The 21593-nt window shown below is 31.5% G+C and overlaps 2 protein-coding genes across 2 annotated transcripts; both read left to right on the top strand.

Annotated features, from left to right (window-relative positions):
• The first annotated feature begins 1336 nt into the window (after window positions 1-1336).
• Window positions 1337-10577, top strand: LOC129906560 (zinc finger protein 883-like). Its single transcript, XM_055982369.1, has 2 exons — window positions 1337-1606; window positions 8884-10577. Exons 1-2 carry the CDS (start codon window positions 1451-1453, stop codon window positions 10432-10434), a joined length of 1707 nt encoding a protein of 568 aa, XP_055838344.1. The 5' UTR covers window positions 1337-1450; the 3' UTR covers window positions 10435-10577.
• A 2911-nt stretch (window positions 10578-13488) lies between these two features.
• Window positions 13489-14423, top strand: LOC129906573 (zinc finger protein 271-like). The gene has a single exon (XM_055982384.1). The coding sequence runs from the start codon at window positions 13501-13503 to the stop codon at window positions 14278-14280; it is 780 nt and encodes a 259-aa protein (XP_055838359.1). The 5' UTR covers window positions 13489-13500; the 3' UTR covers window positions 14281-14423.
• Window positions 14424-21593: the final 7170 nt, after the last annotated feature.

Genomic DNA, 21593 nt, shown 5'->3' with positions numbered 1-21593 from the left:
TACGTTGTGTGTTATGAATGGCCGTGTTCAATTGATATTTAAACAAAACTGAACAGTTACATGTGGAAGATTTGCCAAGCAAGTCGCATTCAGCCTGGTACCTAATGCCGACTTTTCATCAGTCTATTTTAGTCGCAAGATATGTGGCACTAGTCGAATTGGAATTTTCTATGGGGATTGTCACTTTAGGCCGTGTGTGAATTGGGTTAAATAGTTAACCCCTGTTAAATTTTTGACACTATTGAGGTGAATAAAAAATGTTAAGCTGTTAAAAATTTAATGTGCTCTGGGACCTGGTTAAATTTAGGTTAAATTTTTTTTTTGCAGATGGGTTTGTTTTTTTTTTTTATTAAAAAGGAGTATCATGGCAGAAAAGAGGCAGAGAAAAATATTAAACAATAAAGGTTAAGCCACACCGGAGGGTATATGCGGTAGCGGTATGGGTAATTGTATGAACAAAATTCCACATCTGAACGTGGATGTGTCGCCTTCGGTGTGACCAAGCCTTAAGCCATACAGCTGAAAATTTTGTATTCACCTCAATAGTGTCAAAAATTTAACAGGGGTTAACTATATAACACCATTCACACACGGCCTTAGTCAGTACAAAAAACGTTTGTTTTACATCATCGACAAACTATACCAAGACTGGAAACTTTCGTACCCCCCAAAACCCTAGTTTTTACAGTGTTGTTTTTGTAATTTTGCCATGAAGTCCGTGAATAAGTGCCCTTCAAGCAAGAAAACTTAGTTCAGAAAAGACACTCCGACCTCAAAACGAGAAAAACGGGGTTGCACTCACACACTTGCAACTTTTTCTGTATGAACACAAAGTCGAAGGAGAAATCGTGGTGAAAATACCAATACATATAAAATCGGCTCCACGGTGATTATAATTTTCATACTAATTTTAGCCACCGTCGGAACCGTTTCGTAGTTCAGGTCGAAGCCCTTCAAGAAAACTAGTCCGACCTCGGTCCGAATCCGCTCCGCCTGAGTCCGACCTCGACTACGAAACGGGTCCCACGGCGGCTCAAATTAGTATGGAAATTATAATCACCGCGGAGCCGATTTTATATGTATTGATTTTTTCACCACGATTTCTCCTTCGACTTTGTGTTCATACACAAAAAGTTGCAAGTGTGTCAGTGCAACCCCGTTTTTCTCGTTTTGAGGTCGGAGTGTCTTTTCTGAACTCAGTTTTCTTGCTTGAAGGGAGCTTATAGGCAAACGTCATTTGACCGCTCAGCTTCCAGTCTTGGTATAGTTTGTTTATGGTTTACATCTTCACCAGCCCAGAACTGACATTCGCTGGAAGTTATAATAAGTATACTTATTGACAATAAAATCTGGAAAAACTTTGACTCAAATCCAACTGAAAAACAAATTATTGTAAATTGTGCGAAATTGTTTTTAAATATAAATAATATTAACAAAATCTTGATGAAACATGGCCGATATAGATTTGTCGCCAGAAAACGTTCAAGCATTGTGTCGATTATGCTTGAAAAATGATGATTTTTTTGTGGATATATTTCATGGATTGGATGGGAAGTCTGATAAAGAGCCATTGCCTGAAAGAATTTATGAACTTTACGCGGTAAAAGTAAGTAAACATTTCAATTAAAAAGACAAATCAAGTTGTTACATTTAAAGAATAATTTAATATACCAAATAATGCCAGTTGTTAAATAATTCTGCTCTAATTAAAGTATACTTGTTTGCTAATACAAAGTGGCAGATTTGATAAAAACTAGTGCACTTAGATCAACATACAAACGAATCAAATTCACTCTATCGAAATGTGCTTTAAACTCCATCAAAACTTACATTGATGTTTGTCTGCGTTTTTCATTAAACTCTCCGAACTTGTCATATCGTCCACAAAAAGAATAAGCTTATTAAGGTTTTCAAAATTACAAAATTGTCTCCGATATATCGCTGGTCAGACTATAGGGCTGCATCAATTCAATCATTGCTATTTACCTACATTGGATTTCAAATTAACTTATTTCTAAGATTCATTGATTGATACAAAATTTTGTTGGCACAGAGGGGGCCTAACCTTATGCAATTAAGTTATAAAATATAAATAATGAAATATATGGATAAATTAATTTAAAAAGTCTGCTGACTTGGTTGTCCCCGGGGTGTTCAGACCCAGATTCCAGTTGTTGGGTGGTTGAGTTGGGTTGGTTTAGTTGGCGTTTAGCGTAGTATGCCGACTGGGTGCTTCTACTTCTTCGTTGACGTTGAAATTATGTGCTCATCCAGTTATATCCAAAGAGCAAAGGTACCTACTTTTGGGATATCTTCGCCGATTGTTGTAGATATGATTTTTGCTTCCTTGTAGAGTCCTTTGTTACTATAGTACATCTGCCCCTGTCGCGACAGGGACTCGGACTTATCTTCGATATGTCGGTCGAAGATAAGTGCGGTGCACATCCTAAATATTTTTCTCTCGAACATTTATAGTTCCTTTATGCTTGCCTTGGAGATGATGTACCATACCGAAAAACTATAGGCAATGACTAGTCTATAGAAGGCAGAGTTGGCTGGCAATCTAGTTCCATCTGGAAGTGTCAATGTGATGCTTCTACTATTTCCAGCCGATCGACTGCCTTCTGATCGTCTAAGGCAACGGTTCTCAACCTTTGAGGGAGTGCGGACCCCTAACAAAGAATTGTAAGTTGGCGGACCCCTTTCAAAAATAAATTTAATTTAATGTTCTTTATAAGAATCTTTAAATTAACATCGTTATACCCTGTTGCTGACATTGAATCTTGCCCATCAGCCCGGAGCGACCTTTTATGGGAAAAAATAAAATTGAAAAATAATACTCCATACCAAAAAGTATAAAAAGATTTGTATTTAGTTTTCAAAATATCCGCTAGGGGTCGCGCATTCGCACTGAAAATTGAAAACAAAGAACAAAATAGGCTTATAAAACACTCATAATCTTGCATTTTTTTAATATTTTTTTTTTTAATTAATTTATGCATTCTTCTTCTTTAAGAAGCCTCCATCAGCCATTCCTCATTGCAATTGAAACCTGAAAAAATAGGCCTAGAAAAAGCCGATAGATCAGGGCTTACGAAGCAAAAACATCGTTTAAATATTTTTCAGTTCATAACCTTCGTTTTGTTTATTTTTAAAAATTTAGTTTCTTAATTCTGAGCTAAAAAGAAAATACAATACAAGGAAAGATAAATTTTTGCATTCCAATGCACGACCTCTAGCGCTGGGATAAAAATTTTAAAAAATCATTAAATAAGTTTTAGGACTACCAATGCAACTTTTACTTGGGGCACAATCATAACATAGAAGAGCATTGCGTTGCCCTTTTGTAATTAAAACTATATTCATGTATCTATTATTGAGAGGGGTAAGAAAATGCAATAAAATGAAGTGAGGAAACAAGTAAAAAAGATAAAAAGTACAAAGCTTGTTGAGTGTCACATTAGAATAATGTTTCAATAATTTCTGATGCTTTATGGAAAAGCTGTCGCGGACCCTTTGAACTTTTACGCGGACCCCGGGGGGCCGCGGACCACAGGTTGAGAATCGATGGTCTAAGGCACAATAGTTCCGATTTGGATGAATTGATTACTTCAACCTATTTACTGTAGAACTCATACCATTTTCATATGTGAGCTTCAACTTTCTTGTCAGCTATTGTTGGCGAGATGGACTTGCAGTATGTGAGTGAATCGTCGCAAAGTGCATACAATATTGAAACTGTTTTATTTTCATTAAACAGTCAATTTTTGGAATAATTTATTCGAAGACAATTATTTGGTCAAAAGATTACCTAAATATGCGTTTTTAGCCGATCAAAAAAAAATGCAAATGTGTAAAAAACAATAAAGTATAATGATTTATTCATATTTTTTGTTTATTTTTTTGGTTTTTTAGGTTGATATTTTATTAATTTAAACTAATATTTTGTTGGGAACCCTTTATTAGAAACAATGGCGCATAATTTTTTAGTATTGAGTCTTTTTAAAGACTTGTAAATTTGATGGTTTTTGTTCCTATTCTGGGGAATGGGATGTATTGCAATATTAGTATTGTTAATGCATCGTTCAGTGTGTGGAGGCCAAATTGAATTAAACATATATCCCTGAGTCTTAAGACATTAATCTTGAAGATCCCACGAATAGAATTCATAATTTAAGATTTTTAAGACAACTACTTCGAGATTTAGTTCGAAAGTGTCAAACGATTCAAACTAACAAAAAATTGAATAACAAAACTCTCAGAATTGACCCGAAATTATTGTTATAAAAAGTTTTTTGTTTGGGTTCTATAGGTTGGATATTCAAGATAAAGGTCTTCAGGCTCAAGGAAAATGACAGAGCATCATATTTTGCTCTTAAAATACATATTTGAGACAATCTTCATGAAGTGTTAAAAGCAAAAATCCATTTTGTCAATTTCTGAAGTACGTCACAAGGATAACTTCTGCACAGCATGTCTAAGACTAATTAACATCATAAAATAACAAATTTATTAATGGCCGCAAAAAGTCGACGTTCCATACAAATTTGCCCATTCTCCTTCTGCTTTATTGATGGAAGAAAATGGATTTCAGAGACGTTGAAAAATGTTTATGGCCAGTTTTAAAATTACAGAACAGGGGCCCAGGTTTCGATGGAATCTTCCCTGCTTTACTACAAAAAGGAGCGGAAAACCTGATGCCATACATAACACTGGTCTACAAGATTTTTTAACCAGAAACCAAAATATACTTTTCTGAAGGTTTGAAGGGTGCTGAACACAATTTCGAAGTCAGAAAACTTTTATTAGTTTTCGTTTTTGACTGAAGGTATCGGCCATTCCATTTTAACTTTGAAAACATTTTGACGCTTGTTATCCAGAATATCTCCTTAAAGAAAGAATATTTTTTCTTGAAACTCGCTGGGTCTCATGATAAAGTTGATGTTCTAGAAGTTTTACGAAAAATTAATTAAAATTAGCTAAATTATTTACTGCCAAAGACGGTAACGGAGAAGAAGAGTACGCGTTTTAAGGGTGCTAAACTCGAACCTGAAGTTAGAAATATTCTACTAGTCTCCGTTTTTTGAAATATTACCGCTATACAAATTTTTTTTTGTATTTTCTAACGGTAGCATTTCAAAAACGGAGGCCAATAGAATATTTCTAACTTCGGATTCGAGTTCAGCACCCATCAAACCTTCAGAAAAGTATGTCTTGGTTCTTATGGTAAAAACAGTGTTGACAAGTAACTTAATCTTTGGATTAAGTTGAGTTAGTCTTTGGCTTATAACATTAAACTTTAGATATCTGAGGCAAAGAAAGAGATATCGCAAACATTTAAACAGCTTTTGAAAGAAGAAAAAAGTTATTGTAGGCAGCATTACAAATTATGTAGAAATAAATTACCACACATTGAAAACATAACCTCAAAAACAGTCAACATAATTATTTTTGCATTTTATAACGGTAATATATCAAAAAACGGAAACTAATAAATTTATTCTGATTGGCTGCTGCCAATACAAAAAAAAAAGTTTAATTTTGTTGACCAGTGTAATTGAAGATTCTTAATTTTAGACCGAAAAATCATGACGCTTTTACTATTTAGAAGTTGCAAATGTTTTTGGGAAACAAATCAACAAGTTATAAAATGTTTGTAAACAAAAGAACCAACTCCGTCCCTTTTAAATGCTTATCATATTGTTAACTTAAATAATCTTTTCTTCTTTTGTAATAAACATCAAACATAGTCCTGATTTGCGAAAAACTAACAATTTGTTTATTTTTTTTTTTTAACAGTTTCAGGTTTTCAATTTGGTTTCATGGGGATTTCAATTTATTTTTTTAATAGCAATTTTTCCCATTTATTTATTTATTTATTTATTTAATCCGTTAATAGCCTAACGTTAGAATTTAAAACTATTTATGTACATACAATTTTAATAATAAAATAAATAATAACTATAATATGTTAAAAAAGTTTTCTTTAAATGTTTTGCTTTTGACATTGTCGTTTACAGATGAGATCAAAAAGTAATATTTATTGAAGACTGAAATCAATTGATTTAATGGGCTATTCACACCATAGTTTGTTCTGCTGAAAATCGGACATAAAGGCAATTGTCTTCTTATGCTAGTTTGACTATAGCTGAAATTTAGACGACACAGAGTTGATGGACATATTATTGAACCATTGATTAATTTGACAATAAAAAAAAGCTGAATATATTTTCTATGTTGTAAAAGTGAAGGGAGATTTATAAGTAAGAGTCTGTGAGAATAGGGTGGGTGTATGGATCTTTGGGACCATGGAAGAAAACGAAGGCAAAAACGCAAAAACCTCCTCTGTATACCTTCAAGTCTATTTATATGAACAGAATAGTAAGGAGCCCATATTACGCAGCCGTATTCAAGTACAGGTCTAACAAAAGAAATATAAAGAAGCTTGAGGACATAGGGATCACAGAAATCACGAGAAAATCGTTTGATAAAACCAAGAATCTTATTAGCTTTTTTTACTATAAAGTTATAATGGTCAGTAAACGTCAACTTAGTGTCAAGAATAACTCCTAAATCAGAGAACTCGGAAAGTTTACAGAGAGAAGAAGAATCTAAAATATAATTATAAGTTATAATTGTTTTTTTGCGTGAAAAACACATAGTTTTACATTTGTCTATATTCAAATAAAGTCGGTTAATATTGCACCATTCCCTAAATCTATGTAGATCTTCTTGAAGCTGTGAGCAGTCATTAATTGAGTTTATAATTTTGAAAATTTTAATGTCATCAGCGTAAATTAAAACAGACGAGTTTTTTATAATGGATGTTATGTCATTTATGTACAAAATAAATAAAAGGGGACCTAAATGGCTACCTTGTGGAACACCAGAGTTGACATGAAATTGGTCCGATTGCTCATTTCTGAAAGTAACAGTATAACTTCTATTCTTTAAATATGACGAAATCCACAGTAAAAATTTGTCATTAAATCCTAAGGCCTTTAGTTTGTGGACTAAAGTCTTGTGGCACAATTTGTCGAAGGCTTTACTAAAGTCTGTGAACACACAGTCTACTTGCTTCCGGTTTTCAAAGGAATCAAGGCAAAAAGAAGTAAAATGGAGCAGATTAGTAATAGTTGACTTATTTTGGACGAAGCCATGTTGATTGTCGCAAATAATTGACTTGCAGTTAAAAGATAACATGCTACAGATAATGGACTCAAATAGTTTAGGAATAACAGAAAGTTTGGCAATGGGTCTGTAATTCGTGATTTCGTTCTTTGACCCTTTTTTTGTGAATTGGACTTATAAAAGCATTTTTCCATAGTACTGGAAAGATTGAGCACCTCAGAGATTCGTTGAATAAAACATAAAGAGGATAGGATAAATACGATACGCATTTTTTTAACACACATGATGGTACACCATCAGGGCCAGGGCTAAAACAGTCGTCAAGTTCTGAGACATTTCGAACAATTAATTCATCACATATGGTAAAATTAAGTGAGCTAAGGTGTGGAAAATTTTGGGAAGGAAAGAATGGAGGGGTAGTTTGACAAGAAGAAGGAACATCAAAAGCATCTTTGAAGAAACTAGCAAACATGTTCGAAATCAATTTAGAGTCATGACTTGATGTGTTGTTATATGACATAGAGTTAGGGTAGTCGTCAGAATTTCTTTTGCTTTTCACGAAGTTCCAAAAGTTTTTTGGGCTCTGTTTTAACTCTTCCTCAATTTTACAAATATAGTCTGAATAAAGGGTGTTGAAGTAGTCAGCAAACATACATTTAAGTTCGGAGTAAATTCTGAAATCAACATCCGCTCTGGTTTTACTAAACTTTAGCCAAGCCTTATTTCTTTTATTTTTCAAGTTTTTCAAATTAGTGTCAAACCATGGTGGAATTTTAGAATAATAGCAAGACTTTCGTAATGGTGTAGTTTCGTAAAAACAAGTAAATAAAAAACTATAAAATTCAAAACACATATGATCAATATTTCGATTTGAGAGCATTTGATTCCAGTCAACATTACACAGCAAATTAATAAGTTCGTTAAAATTACATTTTTTAAAATTGAATTCAAGTTTTTCGTTTAAACTGATGGGAATATTGCATATGTTTATATTCAGTAATATATTTAAGGCTGGATGGTGACGGTCTTCTTCTAATAGTATAACATCGGCTGGAGTTACAGCTACGTCAGCATTTATTGTGTCCGAGAAAAATATTAAGTCTAGTAATTTGTTAAAGCGGTTAACAACCCCATTAAATTGAATAAGACCACAAGAAGCTAGACCATCAATGATAAAGAACTCGTTAGTACAAGTTGGGTTAATAGGCGAAAAGCTATTGAAATCTGTTGATCTTGTCCAGTTCAGGTTCGGAAGATTGAAATCGCCTACGATTAGGAGCTCGTCATTTGGTTCCATTTGGTCATGAATGTTTTCAATTAAATTTACGCAGTTCTCGTAGATACAGCTTGTAGATCGTGGAGGTATGTATATAGAGATAATATAAAGGTAACCAATTTCCATTTTGATTTTAATACATAGTATTTCGACGTCAGAGAGATCAAAAGCATCAACTAAAGTACTTATTAGACAGTTTTTGACCGCAACTAGAATTCCACCACCAACTGTCAGTGAGTCATTCAAGTGGTGTCTATCTCGTCTAAAAACTTGGTAGGATGAGTCGAAGAGTTCAGTATCCAAGAAAGAGTTATTAAGCCAAGTTTCTGTTAATATAATTATGTCGTGTTGGAGATTGTTTATATTTTTGTAGACCGTGTTGATCTTTGTCCTTAGCCCATTGACGTTTTGATAGTAAATCAGAACTTGTTTACTATGAAACGGTTAATTTTAACTAAATGTTTCCTTTTTTTCAGGTCGAGGAAACCGATGGGTTGCCAAAAAATATTTGCCATCGATGTTTGTATCTTACTGAATCCTTCACTTCGTTTCGATTAAACGTCAAGAACTGCGAAGAACAATTAAAAGCCTTTTCGGAGTCTATGAAGACCATATCTAATGAAGCTCAAGGAGAAACTTTATTAAAACAAGAAACATTTGATAACCGCTACGAAGGTCTAAATGGTTTTCATGGCTTTGTACCAGATAAAAATTGCGAAATAACAGTTGTTGACCCAAACCAGGAATGTGAAAGTTCTGATGATTGTTTTTCAATGGAAGATTCTGACACTGATTTTCCTAGCCCAACAAAAAAGGCAATCAATGGATTGCTTTCAAAACAAGAATCTGGCAACGATACTACTTCAAAATCTGAAAATACTACCCTACCTGCTCAGCAAAATTATGGCGATATCACAAATGAACCCAAAAATACTTTCCTCTGTCAGTACTGTGATATGGCTTTTACCACCCAAATGAATTGCGATGAACATGAATCACGTCACGATGCAGCAAATCCATTCATATGTAATTTTTGTCCGTTTCGAACCGTCAATCGACAGGTTCTTATTCACCACATCAAAGAGTCCCACGATAACGATCGTCCGTTTGTTTGTACTCTATGCAATAAAGGTTTTTGTCGTCGTTCTGATTTAAAAAAACATACAATAGTTCACACCGGAGTGCGACCGTTTTCTTGTCCAGTTTGTTCAAAAAGTTTCTCTCGCAACACAAATCTTACAAAGCATATGCGAATCCATAGTGGTATTAAACCGCACGTCTGTCAAAAGTGTCCAAGATCGTTTACAACTTATGCAGATCTCATCCGCCATCAACGTGCTCACACCGAAATAAAACCTCATAAATGCACGAAATGTACAGCATCATTTACAAGAAAAGATAAGTTACAAAAACATTATCTTTCGCATTTGAGGAAAGAATCTGAATCGGTTCTTTATGATAAAGAATGTATCAAATCCACACAAGAAATCAGTGCACAAAATCCAATAAATGAAATCAATCACAAATCTTCTACCATAGTTACAGATAATCAGCCTCCGGCAATACCAGTTTCCAATTTTGGAAATAGTTTGTTAACTGCTCAACTCCAAAAGCCACAGGCTAAAATGCAAATTCGAACAGGAGCCACTCCATTTGAATTCAAACCCAACGTAAAAGTGCACATTTGCAATATTTGTTCCAGGACCTTTACAAGGAAAAGAGAATTTCAACGTCATCAGGCACTTCATTTGGATTGCTTGTATAAATGCAAGCAATGTGACAAAAATTTTAATCGTAGAGATAAACTTTTACGTCACGAGAGAATTCATCATGCAGAGCAATATAACTGCAATCAGTGCAACATGAGTTATAGTAAATTAGAAGCACTTCAGATGCATGTTAAGGTCCACGACTTGCACAACAATTTTTCGCCGAAAGTTGATAGTGGTCCCCATATTTTTAATAATTATCCCAAACAAACTCCTATGGCCTTAGGTTTCTACAGTGAAATTAAGCCAGAAGAATAAGCGAGCCTTGTTCAGTGGCTTGATGTTTTGTTATTATTTTAATTGTATCTTTCTTTTCTTGTGCTAAATTTACCAGTAACTGATAAATTCAAGAATATTGATTACAACTTATTTCCTTAAAATAAATACATTAAAATTTTTAATTTATTTTCTTCTTATTTCCCAATTTGTTGGATTAGTCTAAGAGCTGGGAGCAGATTTTTTGCGTGAGATGTAACCGATTCATTTTAATGTTACAATAAGTCTCAGTCAGGGCGCTGACTTTTTATATGAGCTATAATTTTTCGTTTGAAAATGTTTTTAAATTTAATTCAGTCTTTAATTCATTTGGTAGATCATTGAAGGCTTTAAGCCCTTTGTAGAAAAGACTATTTTGACTTGCAGTTGTTCTTGCCATAGGTAGGGTGTTTTCATAAACGTCGGAAATCTGCGTCGGTCCAATCGTCTTTCTGCTTTGCTGCATTAATGAACACACCAATTCTGCAGAATAATTGCAGGCCTGCGTTTGTACAATTTTCAGCAGTCACTGAGTGTTCATAAACGTCAGAAAAAAAATATAAAAAAATTACCATAGAATGAGTTTTGTTTAAGCGAAAAAAATTTCTTTTTCAGTTCCCGAAAATATTGTTTTTAATAACACGAAAAATTTGTAAACCGTGTTACATTAGGGTGGGTAAAAAAAAAATACTCTCTTCTAAAAAAAAAAAAAAATAATAAAAACACCGAGTACCTAGTTCACATTTAAAACAAATTATCTATGGAAAAAATATTTTTAATTAGGGTGTTCAAGAAAGTTTTTTTATGCGTTTGAAAAAAAATGATTTTTATTGCACAGAAAATTTGTTAAGTGCGTTTTTGCTATAGTAATTTTAAATTCATGCCGAATTAATTATATTGAATTTGGTTGAATTCCAAGCGTAAATGTTAAATACCCATACCATTTTTCTGAGCCCCCTAATTCGAAAATACCTACCCCAATTTTACATTATATTTCATAAACCATGTTTTACAAACTTTCTTTGCAGTGAAAAATAATTTTTTTTGTAATTAATTAAAAAAAAAATTTGAACCACCCTAATGGAAAATTTTTTTTTCTTCGATACTTTGGTCAAAACAATATCCACGTTGATTTTGTTTGGATAATTCAAGCATTTGTAGAAGATAACATTTTTTAGAGCCACCCTAATAAGAAAAAAATTAATACAAACTCCTTTTTTCAAAAAACACGATTTCGAAATTTTCTGTGTCATTAAAATTTAAATTTTTTGAAAAATGAAAAAAGAAACATTTTTTGCACCACCCTAATTAATATGTTTGCTTTTCATTTTTTTTTTAACAATATTTACATTTATTAACAAAAAAAAATCGAATCAAGAGTCAAATAAATTTCTTTTTGAGTTCTGCAGCAATAAAATTTTGGCTGCGCAATCTGCCCGATGTTGACGACATACTGACGTTTATGAACAGCAAAACTGCAGTTGGACTAAGTTATTTCAGTAGATTCATTTTTTTAACAATTTTCTTTTCAATATAATCAATATGTTCATTGAATGTTAACTTATTATCTATGACAATTATGAAAAATCGTTTAGTTATCATACTTAAGCCTAGTACGCTGCTGATGCGAAGTGAAATTTTTCGTCGGTCTCCACGAGGCAAACGAAATGCTTGCGAAATCTCGACAGAAAAATATTCATTTAGGGGTCAGGACATGCATGGCTTTTTTGGGTTTATTAAACCAAACATACTTTACTAAAAAAAACATAATGAGTAGCATGAAAATAAAGTAAAACCCAAAAAAGACATGCATGTCCTGTCCTAGTAAAATAGTTTAAACCTTTTTGAAAAAGGTGTTTAATATAGAAAAGAATCTCATCAAAAATGTGTACATTAAGGCTATATCTAAAAAAATGGCCTATTAAGTAAACATATACCTATTTCAAATGAGAAAAAAACTTTAACCCTCTTGGGGCGCCATTTAGCGCCAAAATAAAGATCTGAAAAATTTACGTTTTTTTTCCACTAAGGAACTTGATTCCCGAAAAAAACCTAAATAACGAACCCCCGAGTGAATATACAGTAGGGTGTCCGTTATTTCCCAAAGTGATGTTTTCGGGGAAGACACCCCCCAGATCGAAAGTTAAGGGCCTAAATACGGGGAATTTAGCAAAAACAAATTTTTTGGAGGTCATTAACCCGTGCCTCTAAGGTCATACTTTCCCCATACAAATTTGTATGGGAAATTTTTAACTCATACATAAATTTTTTTTTCTCTCGAGTTAAATCATCTATTTTTATAATGTTTGTTGATTCTGGTTGGAAAATAGTTCCTTTAAAAGATTACATTCAAAATTTCCCGTTAAAAATTTTTTTTATATTTTATTTCGGTTTTTGAAATTATTAGCTGTTTTCGTAGTTTTTGCTTTCATCTATCACATAATTTTAAATGCAGTTTTATTGGTTTTTAATTCTTTTCAAATATTGCATTCAAAAATTTGTGTATAAATCAAAAATTTTAATTTTTTTTAAATTTTTTTTTGAAATTTTTGCCGTTTTTATACGTTTAAATTTATTTTTTCGAACTACAAAAGATATGTTTACAATTTTTTTATTGAATTTTGTTTAAAAATTATTTACCTAAAAAATGACATCAAAAAAGTTGCAAACAAGAAAGGGTAAAGTATTTAATAATATTTATTATAATTTATATTTATTTACTATAATTTATAATGTTTTGTATTAAGTTTATGTTGAAGTTTAATTTATTTAGTTTTTGTTACCTACGGTTTTAGTGGAGTTTTTTTTACTTTGACATAATGTAATAAAAAAAAAACGATATTGAGCAGTAACTGTTTCTTCTGATTTATGAAAGAATCATTTATTTTCTTAGTAATTTTTTTTTTATTTAAAAAGGATAAATATTCCTTTTTAAATAAAAAAAAAATTACTAATTTTTAAACAAAAAAACGAAGATAAAGTAAGACCAAAAAAAATTTAATTTTTGAAAAAAAAAATGAATTTTTAACAGTTTTAATTTTTTTTACTTTTACAAATCTTACAAAGCATATGCGAATCCATAGTGGTATTAAACCGCACGTCTGTCAAAAGTGTCCAAGATCGTTTACAACTTATGCAGATCTCATCCGCCATCAACGTGCTCACACCGAAATAAAACCTCATAAATGCACGAAATGTACAGCATCATTTACAAGAAAAGATAAGTTACAAAAACATTATCTTTCGCATTTGAGGAAAGAATCTGAATCGGTTCTTTATGATAAAGAATGTATCAAATCCACACAAGAAATCAGTGCACAAAATCCAATAAATGAAATCAATCACAAATCTTCTACCATAGTTACAGATAATCAGCCACCGGCAATACCAGTTTCCAATTTTGGAAATAGTTTGTTAGCTGCTCAACTCCAAAAGCCACAGGCTAAAATGCAAATTCGAACAGGAGCCACTCCATTTGAATTCAAACCCAACGTAAAAGTGCACATTTGCAATATTTGTTCCAGGACCTTTACAAGGAAAAGAGAATTTCAACGTCATCAGGCACTTCATTTGGATTGCTTGTATAAATGCAAGCAATGTGACAAAAATTTTAATCGTAGAGATAAACTTTTACGTCACGAGAGAATTCATCATGCAGAGCAATATAACTGCAATCAGTGCAACATGAGTTATAGTAAATTAGAAGCACTTCAGATGCATGTTAAGGTCCACGACTTGCACAACAATTTTTCGCCGAAAGTTGATAGTGGTCCCCATATTTTTAATAATTATCCCAAACAAACTCCTATGGCCTTAGGTTTCTACAGTGAAATTAAGCCAGAAAAATAAGCGAGCCTTGTTCAGTGGCTTGATGTTTTGTTATTATTTTAATTGTATCTTTCTTTTCTTGTGCTAAATTTACCAGTAACTGATAAATTCAAGAATATTGATTACAACTTATTTCCTTAAAATAAATACATTAAAATTTTTAATTTATTTTCTTCTTATTTCCCAATTTGTTGGATTAGTCTAAGAGCTGGGAGCAGATTTTTTGCGTGAGATGTAACCGATTCATTTTAATGTTACAATAAGTCTCAGTCAGGGCGCTGACTTTTTATATGAGCTATAATTTTTCGTTTGAAAATGTTTTTAAATTTAATTCAGTCTTTAATTCATTTGGTAGATCATTGAAGGCTTTAAGCCCTTTGTAGAAAAGACTATTTTGACTTGCAGTTGTTCTTGCCATAGGTAGGGTGTTTTCATAAACGTCGGAAATCTGCGTCGGTCCAATCGTCTTTCTGCTTTGCTGCATTAATGAACACACCAATTCTGCAGAATAATTGCAGGCCTGCGTTTGTACAATTTTCAGCAGTCACTGAGTGTTCATAAACGTCAGAAAAAAAATATAAAAAAATTACCATAGAATGAGTTTTGTTTAAGCGAAAAAAATTTCTTTTTCAGTTCCCGAAAATATTGTTTTTAATAACACGAAAAATTTGTAAACCGTGTTACATTAGGGTGGGTAAAAAAAAAATACTCTCTTCTAAAAAAAAAAAAAAATAATAAAAACACCGAGTAGTTCACATTTAAAACAAATTATCTATGGAAAAAATATTTTTAATTAGGGTGTTCAAGAAAGTTTTTTTATGCGTTTGAAAAAAAATGATTTTTATTGCACAGAAAATTTGTTAAGTGCGTTTTTGCTATAGTAATTTTAAATTCATGCCGAATTAATTATATTGAATTTGGTTGAATTCCAAGCGTAAATGTTAAATACCCATACCATTTTTCTGAGCCCCCTAATTCGAAAATACCTACCCCAATTTTACATTATATTTCATAAACCATGTTTTACAAACTTTCTTTGCAGTGAAAAATAATTTTTTTTGTAATTAATTAAAAAAAAAATTTGAACCACCCTAATGGAAAAATTTTTTTTCTTCGATACTTTGGTCAAAACAAAATCCACGTTGATTTTGTTTGGATAATTCAAGCATTTGTAGAAGATAACATTTTTTAGAGCCACCCTAATAAGAAAAAAATTAATACAAACTCCTTTTTTCAAAAAACACGATTTCGAAATTTTCTGTGTCATTAAAATTTAAATTTTTTGAAAAATGAAAAAAGAAACATTTTTTGCACCACCCTAATTAATATGTTTGCTTTTCATTTTTTTTTTAACAATATTTACATTTATTAACAAAAAAAAATCGAATCAAGAGTCAAATAAATTTCTTTTTGAGTTCTGCAGCAATAAAATTTTGGCTGCGCAATCTGCCCGATGTTGACGACATACTGACGTTTATGAACAGCAAAACTGCAGTTGGACTAAGTTATTTCAGTAGATTCATTTTTTTAACAATTTTCTTTTCAATATAATCAATATGTTCATTGAATGTTAACTTATTATCTATGACAATTATGAAAAATCGTTTAGTTATCATACTTAAGCCTAGTACGCTGCTGATGCGAAATGAAATTTTTCGTCGGTCTCCACGAGGCAAACGAAATGCTTGCGAAATCTCGACAGAAAAATATTCATTTAGGGGTCAGGACATGCATGGCTTTTTTGGGTTTATTAAACCAAACATACTTTACTAAAAAAAACATAATGAGTAGCATGAAAATAAAGTAAAACCCAAAAAAGACATGCATGTCCTGTCCTAGTAAAATAGTTTAAACCTTTTTGAAAAAGGTGTTTAATATAGAAAAGAATCTCATCAAAAATGTGTACATTAAGGCTATATCTAAAAAAATGGCCTATTAAGTAAACATATACCTATTTCAAATGAGAAAAAAACTTTAACCCTCTTGGGGCGCCATTTAGCGCCAAAATAAAGATCTGAAAAATTTACGTTTTTTTTCCACTAAGGAACTTGATTCCCGAAAAAAACCTAAATAACGAACCCCCGAGTGAATATACAGTAGGGTGTCCGTTATTTCCCAAAGTGATGTTTTCGGGGAAGACACCCCCCAGATCGAAAGTTAAGGGCCTAAATACGGGGAATTTAGCAAAAACAAATTTTTTGGAGGTCATTAACCCGTGCCTCTAAGGTCATACTTTCCCCATACAAATTTGTATGGGAAATTTTTAACTCATACATAAATTTTTTTTTCTCTCGAGTTAAATCATCTATTTTTATAATGTTTGTTGATTCTGGTTGGAAAATAGTTCCTTTAAAAGATTACATTCAAAATTTCCCGTTAAAAATTTTTTTTATATTTTATTTCGGTTTTTGAAATTATTAGCTGTTTTCGTAGTTTTTGCTTTCATCTATCACATAATTTTAAATGCAGTTTTATTGGTTTTTAATTCTTTTCAAATATTGCATTCAAAAATTTGTGTATAAATCAAAAATTTTAATTTTTTTTAAATTTTTTTTTGAAATTTTTGCCGTTTTTATACGTTTAAATTTATTTTTTCGAACTACAAAAGATATGTTTACAATTTTTTTATTGAATTTTGTTTAAAAATTATTTACCTAAAAAATGACATCAAAAAAGTTGCAAACAAGAAAGGGTAAAGTATTTAATAATATTTATTATAATTTATATTTATTTACTATAATTTATAATGTTTTGTATTAAGTTTATGTTGAAGTTTAATTTATTTAGTTTTTGTTACCTACGGTTTTAGTGGAGTTTTTTTTTACTTTGACATAATGTAATAAAAAAAAAACGATATTGAGCAGTAACTTTTTCTTCTGATTTATGAAAGAATCATTTATTTTCTTAGTAATTTTTTTTTATTTAAAAAGGATAAATATTCCTTTTTAAATAAAAAAAAAATTACTAATTTTTAAACAAAAAAACGAAGATAAAGTAAGACCAAAAAAAATTTAATTTTTGAAAAAAAAAATGAATTTTTAACAGTTTTAATTTTTTTTACTTTTGAGCTTCATCAAAATAAAAACAGCTCTGTCGTTGTGTTTTAACCATTTTTGTTGTTTTTTTTTTTTTTTTTTTAATTCAGTTTTTTTTGGTTTTACTTTTTGTTTAAAAATTGAAATATGTAGGTATTTCTGTTTTGCTACATAAAAATTTAAAAAAATAAAACAAAAATGGAGCTGTTAAAAGAAAATAACACCGTTATAACTCGAGAACATAGCGTACGTATGTACGAATGATTTTGTACTATTTCCTAATGCCCTTGAAATTCATTCGTAAATGGTACAGCTCCATTCGTGCAATGTACGAATGATATTGTACTATTTACTAATGCCCTTGTAAGTCATTCGTAAATGGTACAGCTCCATGTGTGTATTGTACGAATATTTTGGAGATCTTACCCTAAATAATGCTTCTTACCATTTTCTAAAATATCACCGGCACACAAAAAAAAAGTGTCATGTACCAGGAAGCAGACCTATCTTTCTACATGTTTTTTTGGCACGCTGAATCCGTATTTCAAGTCCGTTTGGTCCTGTCATCCTCCAGGTTTAGGTAAAATGCAAAAAACCTTTTTTGGGGTCTTTTTTACATTTTTGAGCCCCCTGAACCTTCCCCTCAATACGCCACTGTACATTGTACGAATTCTTATGTACATATTACTAATAAAATTCGTTAATTCCTCGTACGAATGACTTTGTAGTTTTTACTAATAAATTCGTAGTATTTACTAATAAATTCGTAATATTTACTAATAAAAACTAATATTCGTAGCCAGAATTAATTCGTAAGGTACCTGTACGCATTATTAGTAGAATTTACTAATAACTTTGTACTTTCATCCAGGACATTAGTATCATTTACTAATAACAAGTAAAAAAAATACTAATATCTGTGGTTGAGCGTTGAGAGTACGCATTATTCGTAGAATGTACGAAGTATAATGTCGTTTTCTTTCACTCTATTAAGGAGTACTCTAAATTTGTACTCCTTTTTCTGGAGTGAAAGAACATAATAAGAGTAATTTTTTTTAATGTAATTGTGTGTGTGACAAGGCAAAAATGGATAATTTCCTTGAAAAAAATAGTGATAACAGGGCTAGGGAAAACATTTTATGTATTGAAAAGAAAAATTAATATTAATAACATATGAAGCATAATACACGAAGACGGAAGGCGCAGAAATCATCTTCCAATTTCCTTTTGATTTTCGTTTCGGTGCGTCACGCGCTTCTACACGTATTATTTTTTTGAAGACGAAAATTTGACAGTTTTTTTCTTTGGTTTTATTTTGTTCTTGTTTTCGTATGATGACTTCTACAGGAAGACGTAGACGCACGAGATGCATAGCCGTAGCTAGGATATCATTTCGGAGGGGGGGGGGGGGGGGGTAGCTCAGACCAAACAAACTTTTTTTTAGAAATCACAATACTTTGTATCAACTATATGTAACTGCAGTCGATTCTAAATCCCGCTAAATCAAATAGTCATTTGAACTGTGTAGAAGCGAAAAATTTGCCAATATCCTTTTTAAGTATTTTTTAGGAGAGGAATTCGTAGTTAAAAGTTTAAAAAAGCCCTGCTTACGGTAAACGAATTTAAAAATGGCCGAATATTCAGCGGCATCTCTAGTTTTGTAGGTACAAAGAGTGATAAGTTGGTTCATATAAATTGCGAGCGTTAGCGAGCAAGAAAATTTTTTTTAAGAAACAAATTTTAACCATTCTAAGGCTTTATAAAAAAAATTATTTCGTACAATTTAATATATAAAACATTGAAAAATGGACTTTTTCTTGCACTGAAATTTTGTAGCAGAAAATTGACAGGTACATTCTATCTATTGAGTTCTAAATGAAATTAGCAATACTTAAAAATCAAAATTTTAAATAATCCAAGTTGTTTGACATGAGCTAATTACACTGGTCAACAAGGTTTTTGTTACAGAAACCAGGGTATACTTTTCTATAGGCTGAGCTCGAATCCGAAGTCAGAAAAATTCTATCACATCACGTTTTGGAGATATTCCCGTTAGAAAATCGAAAATGCCGATTTTTACCAGTTTTCAAAGTTATTTTTTAGTGTTTACTTATTTTTTTTTTAAATTAAATTTGTAACAGTTTCTAAAAGAATTGTGTAAAAATTTGAAAGCGATTGGTACAGAACTTTTCGATATTTGCTATTAAAAGCAAAATATGAGATGCCCCAAACACTTTGATTTCAAGTTATGATTTCTCGAGGAAGAAAATAGATATTTAAAAGATTTAAACGGATTTAGAAAGACATAATTTAATTCTTTTAGAAACTGTTACAAATTCAATTTAAAAAAAAATAAGTAAACGCTAAAAAATAACCCTGAAAACTGGTAAAAAGCGGCATCTTCGATTTTCTAACGGGAAAATCTCAAAAACGTGATGTGATCGAATTTTTCTGACTTCGGTTTCGAGCTCAGCACACAAAAAAACCTATAGAAGAGTATACCCTGGTTTCTGTAACAAAAAAGAAGTTTAATTTTGTTGACCAGTGTTATACTTCTCTTTGAAATTTAATAATAAACTGAAATTGTTTAATTTTATAATTTGAAACAAAAGAATAACGAAATGTTGTAAATACAGTGCTTTGCAAAAGTATAATCGCACCATATAAAAATGCTATTTATATAAAACCGAGTATTGCAGCGACATCCTACTATTTTTTTTATTAAAGGGGATCAAAAAACAAGAATATTGAGAAGAACTACAGTCTCTGAATAAATCGATACATTAATTTTTATTTGGATTTAAGGTTAACATAGAACAAAAGTGGGTAATAAGCAACTGAAGATATCTCGGACAGTAGAAAGGATGTCTGAAAGATTTAAATAGATTTAAGGGTAATATTTCAAAAACGAGATATGATCGAATAAGTCCGTCTTTGGATTCGAGTTCGGCCACCGAAACCCTTTGAAAAAGCGTAGTTTAGTCTCGGCACCAAAAACCTTGCATAAGTACTTGTGGTATTTAAAGGGTTCTTAAAAGAGCATTTTAAGGTTTTAACATAGTGCTTAAGGAAATGGTCAAAGAGATAAAAACTCTTTGTAATGGACCAAACAATTTTTGTTTTCCTTTATACAAACTTCATCGACAGCTTCTGCAACGATGCAAAATTGGTAGTGATTTTAAGGGAGATTTTCATATAGGTAATCAAATCACAAAAACAAATCATTTAGTGCTGCACACATTAGACTTGTATATGTTTATAATATAGGTATCTTTTGATTTTCTGAAAAAAAATTTCGGGGGGGGGGTTAAACACCCAAAACCCCCCCCCCCCCTAAATACGGCTATGACGAGATGCACATACGAACAAGAGAGAGAGAAAGATCTATTTCTCCTTTGCTCTTATGTGCATCATTGTATATATATTTCCATAGTACTATCATGAAGTAAAACGATCTTAGGAACTCTAGTGGTGACTTCAAAAATCAGAATTTGTATGAAAAAAACACACTGAGCGCCACCTCAAAAAAGTGGCGACATGAACTAATACTAAATTCGACTTCATGATAGTACTATAGAAATATATATACAATGATGTGCATCTTGTGCGTCTACGTCTTCGTGTAGAAGCAGACTATGTACAAAAAAACACCAAAATACACAAAAAAAAAAAAAACAACAACTCCCGTGCGGGGTCTATGTGCAACGAAAACTTTTGAATAAATTAAAAACGTTACTATACACGCAAATAATACACAACCGACAAAGCAGATTCCGCAACTGACGAAATAAAATAAAGCAGAACAGAAAAAAAAAAGAACAAGATCAAAGAAAAACGTCAAAAAGAGTCACAAAATTTTTTACCAGAGACTCACGGTAGAAAATCTTCCTTCCCTTTTTTTTCGAACTTTATTTCTCCTTTGCTCTTATTTGCGTCTCGCGCTTTGCGTCTTCGTGTAGAAGCTTATTTTTAATTATGCTTCTGATCGGTTTTTTCAGCCTAATTGACACACACTCTTAGTTTGATTTTATAATTGTAAAATAAAAATATCCCATCAACGCAGAAAAAAATGGGATTTTTTTTGTTATATGGCACAGGATAAAAATAAAAAAAATTGATGAAGAACACTGGCGGAATTTTTTTTTTATTCGGTTTTCAATTTCATTATGGAAAAAGTGAAGAATTAATGAAAAAATGGAAGAAATATATTTGGCGGAATATAAAACAGTAGAAAATATATTCATAATGGTTGTTTTCTGTTAACTACAAAAGAGTTTGAAAGAAAAACTTTTCGCATTC

Source organism: Episyrphus balteatus, chromosome 1 (genome assembly GCF_945859705.1).
Source record: "Episyrphus balteatus chromosome 1, idEpiBalt1.1, whole genome shotgun sequence".
Lineage (NCBI taxonomy): Eukaryota > Metazoa > Arthropoda > Insecta > Diptera > Syrphidae > Episyrphus > Episyrphus balteatus.
The sequence above is the reverse complement of the archived record's forward strand: the minus strand, read 5'-3'. Positions and strand labels throughout refer to the sequence as shown.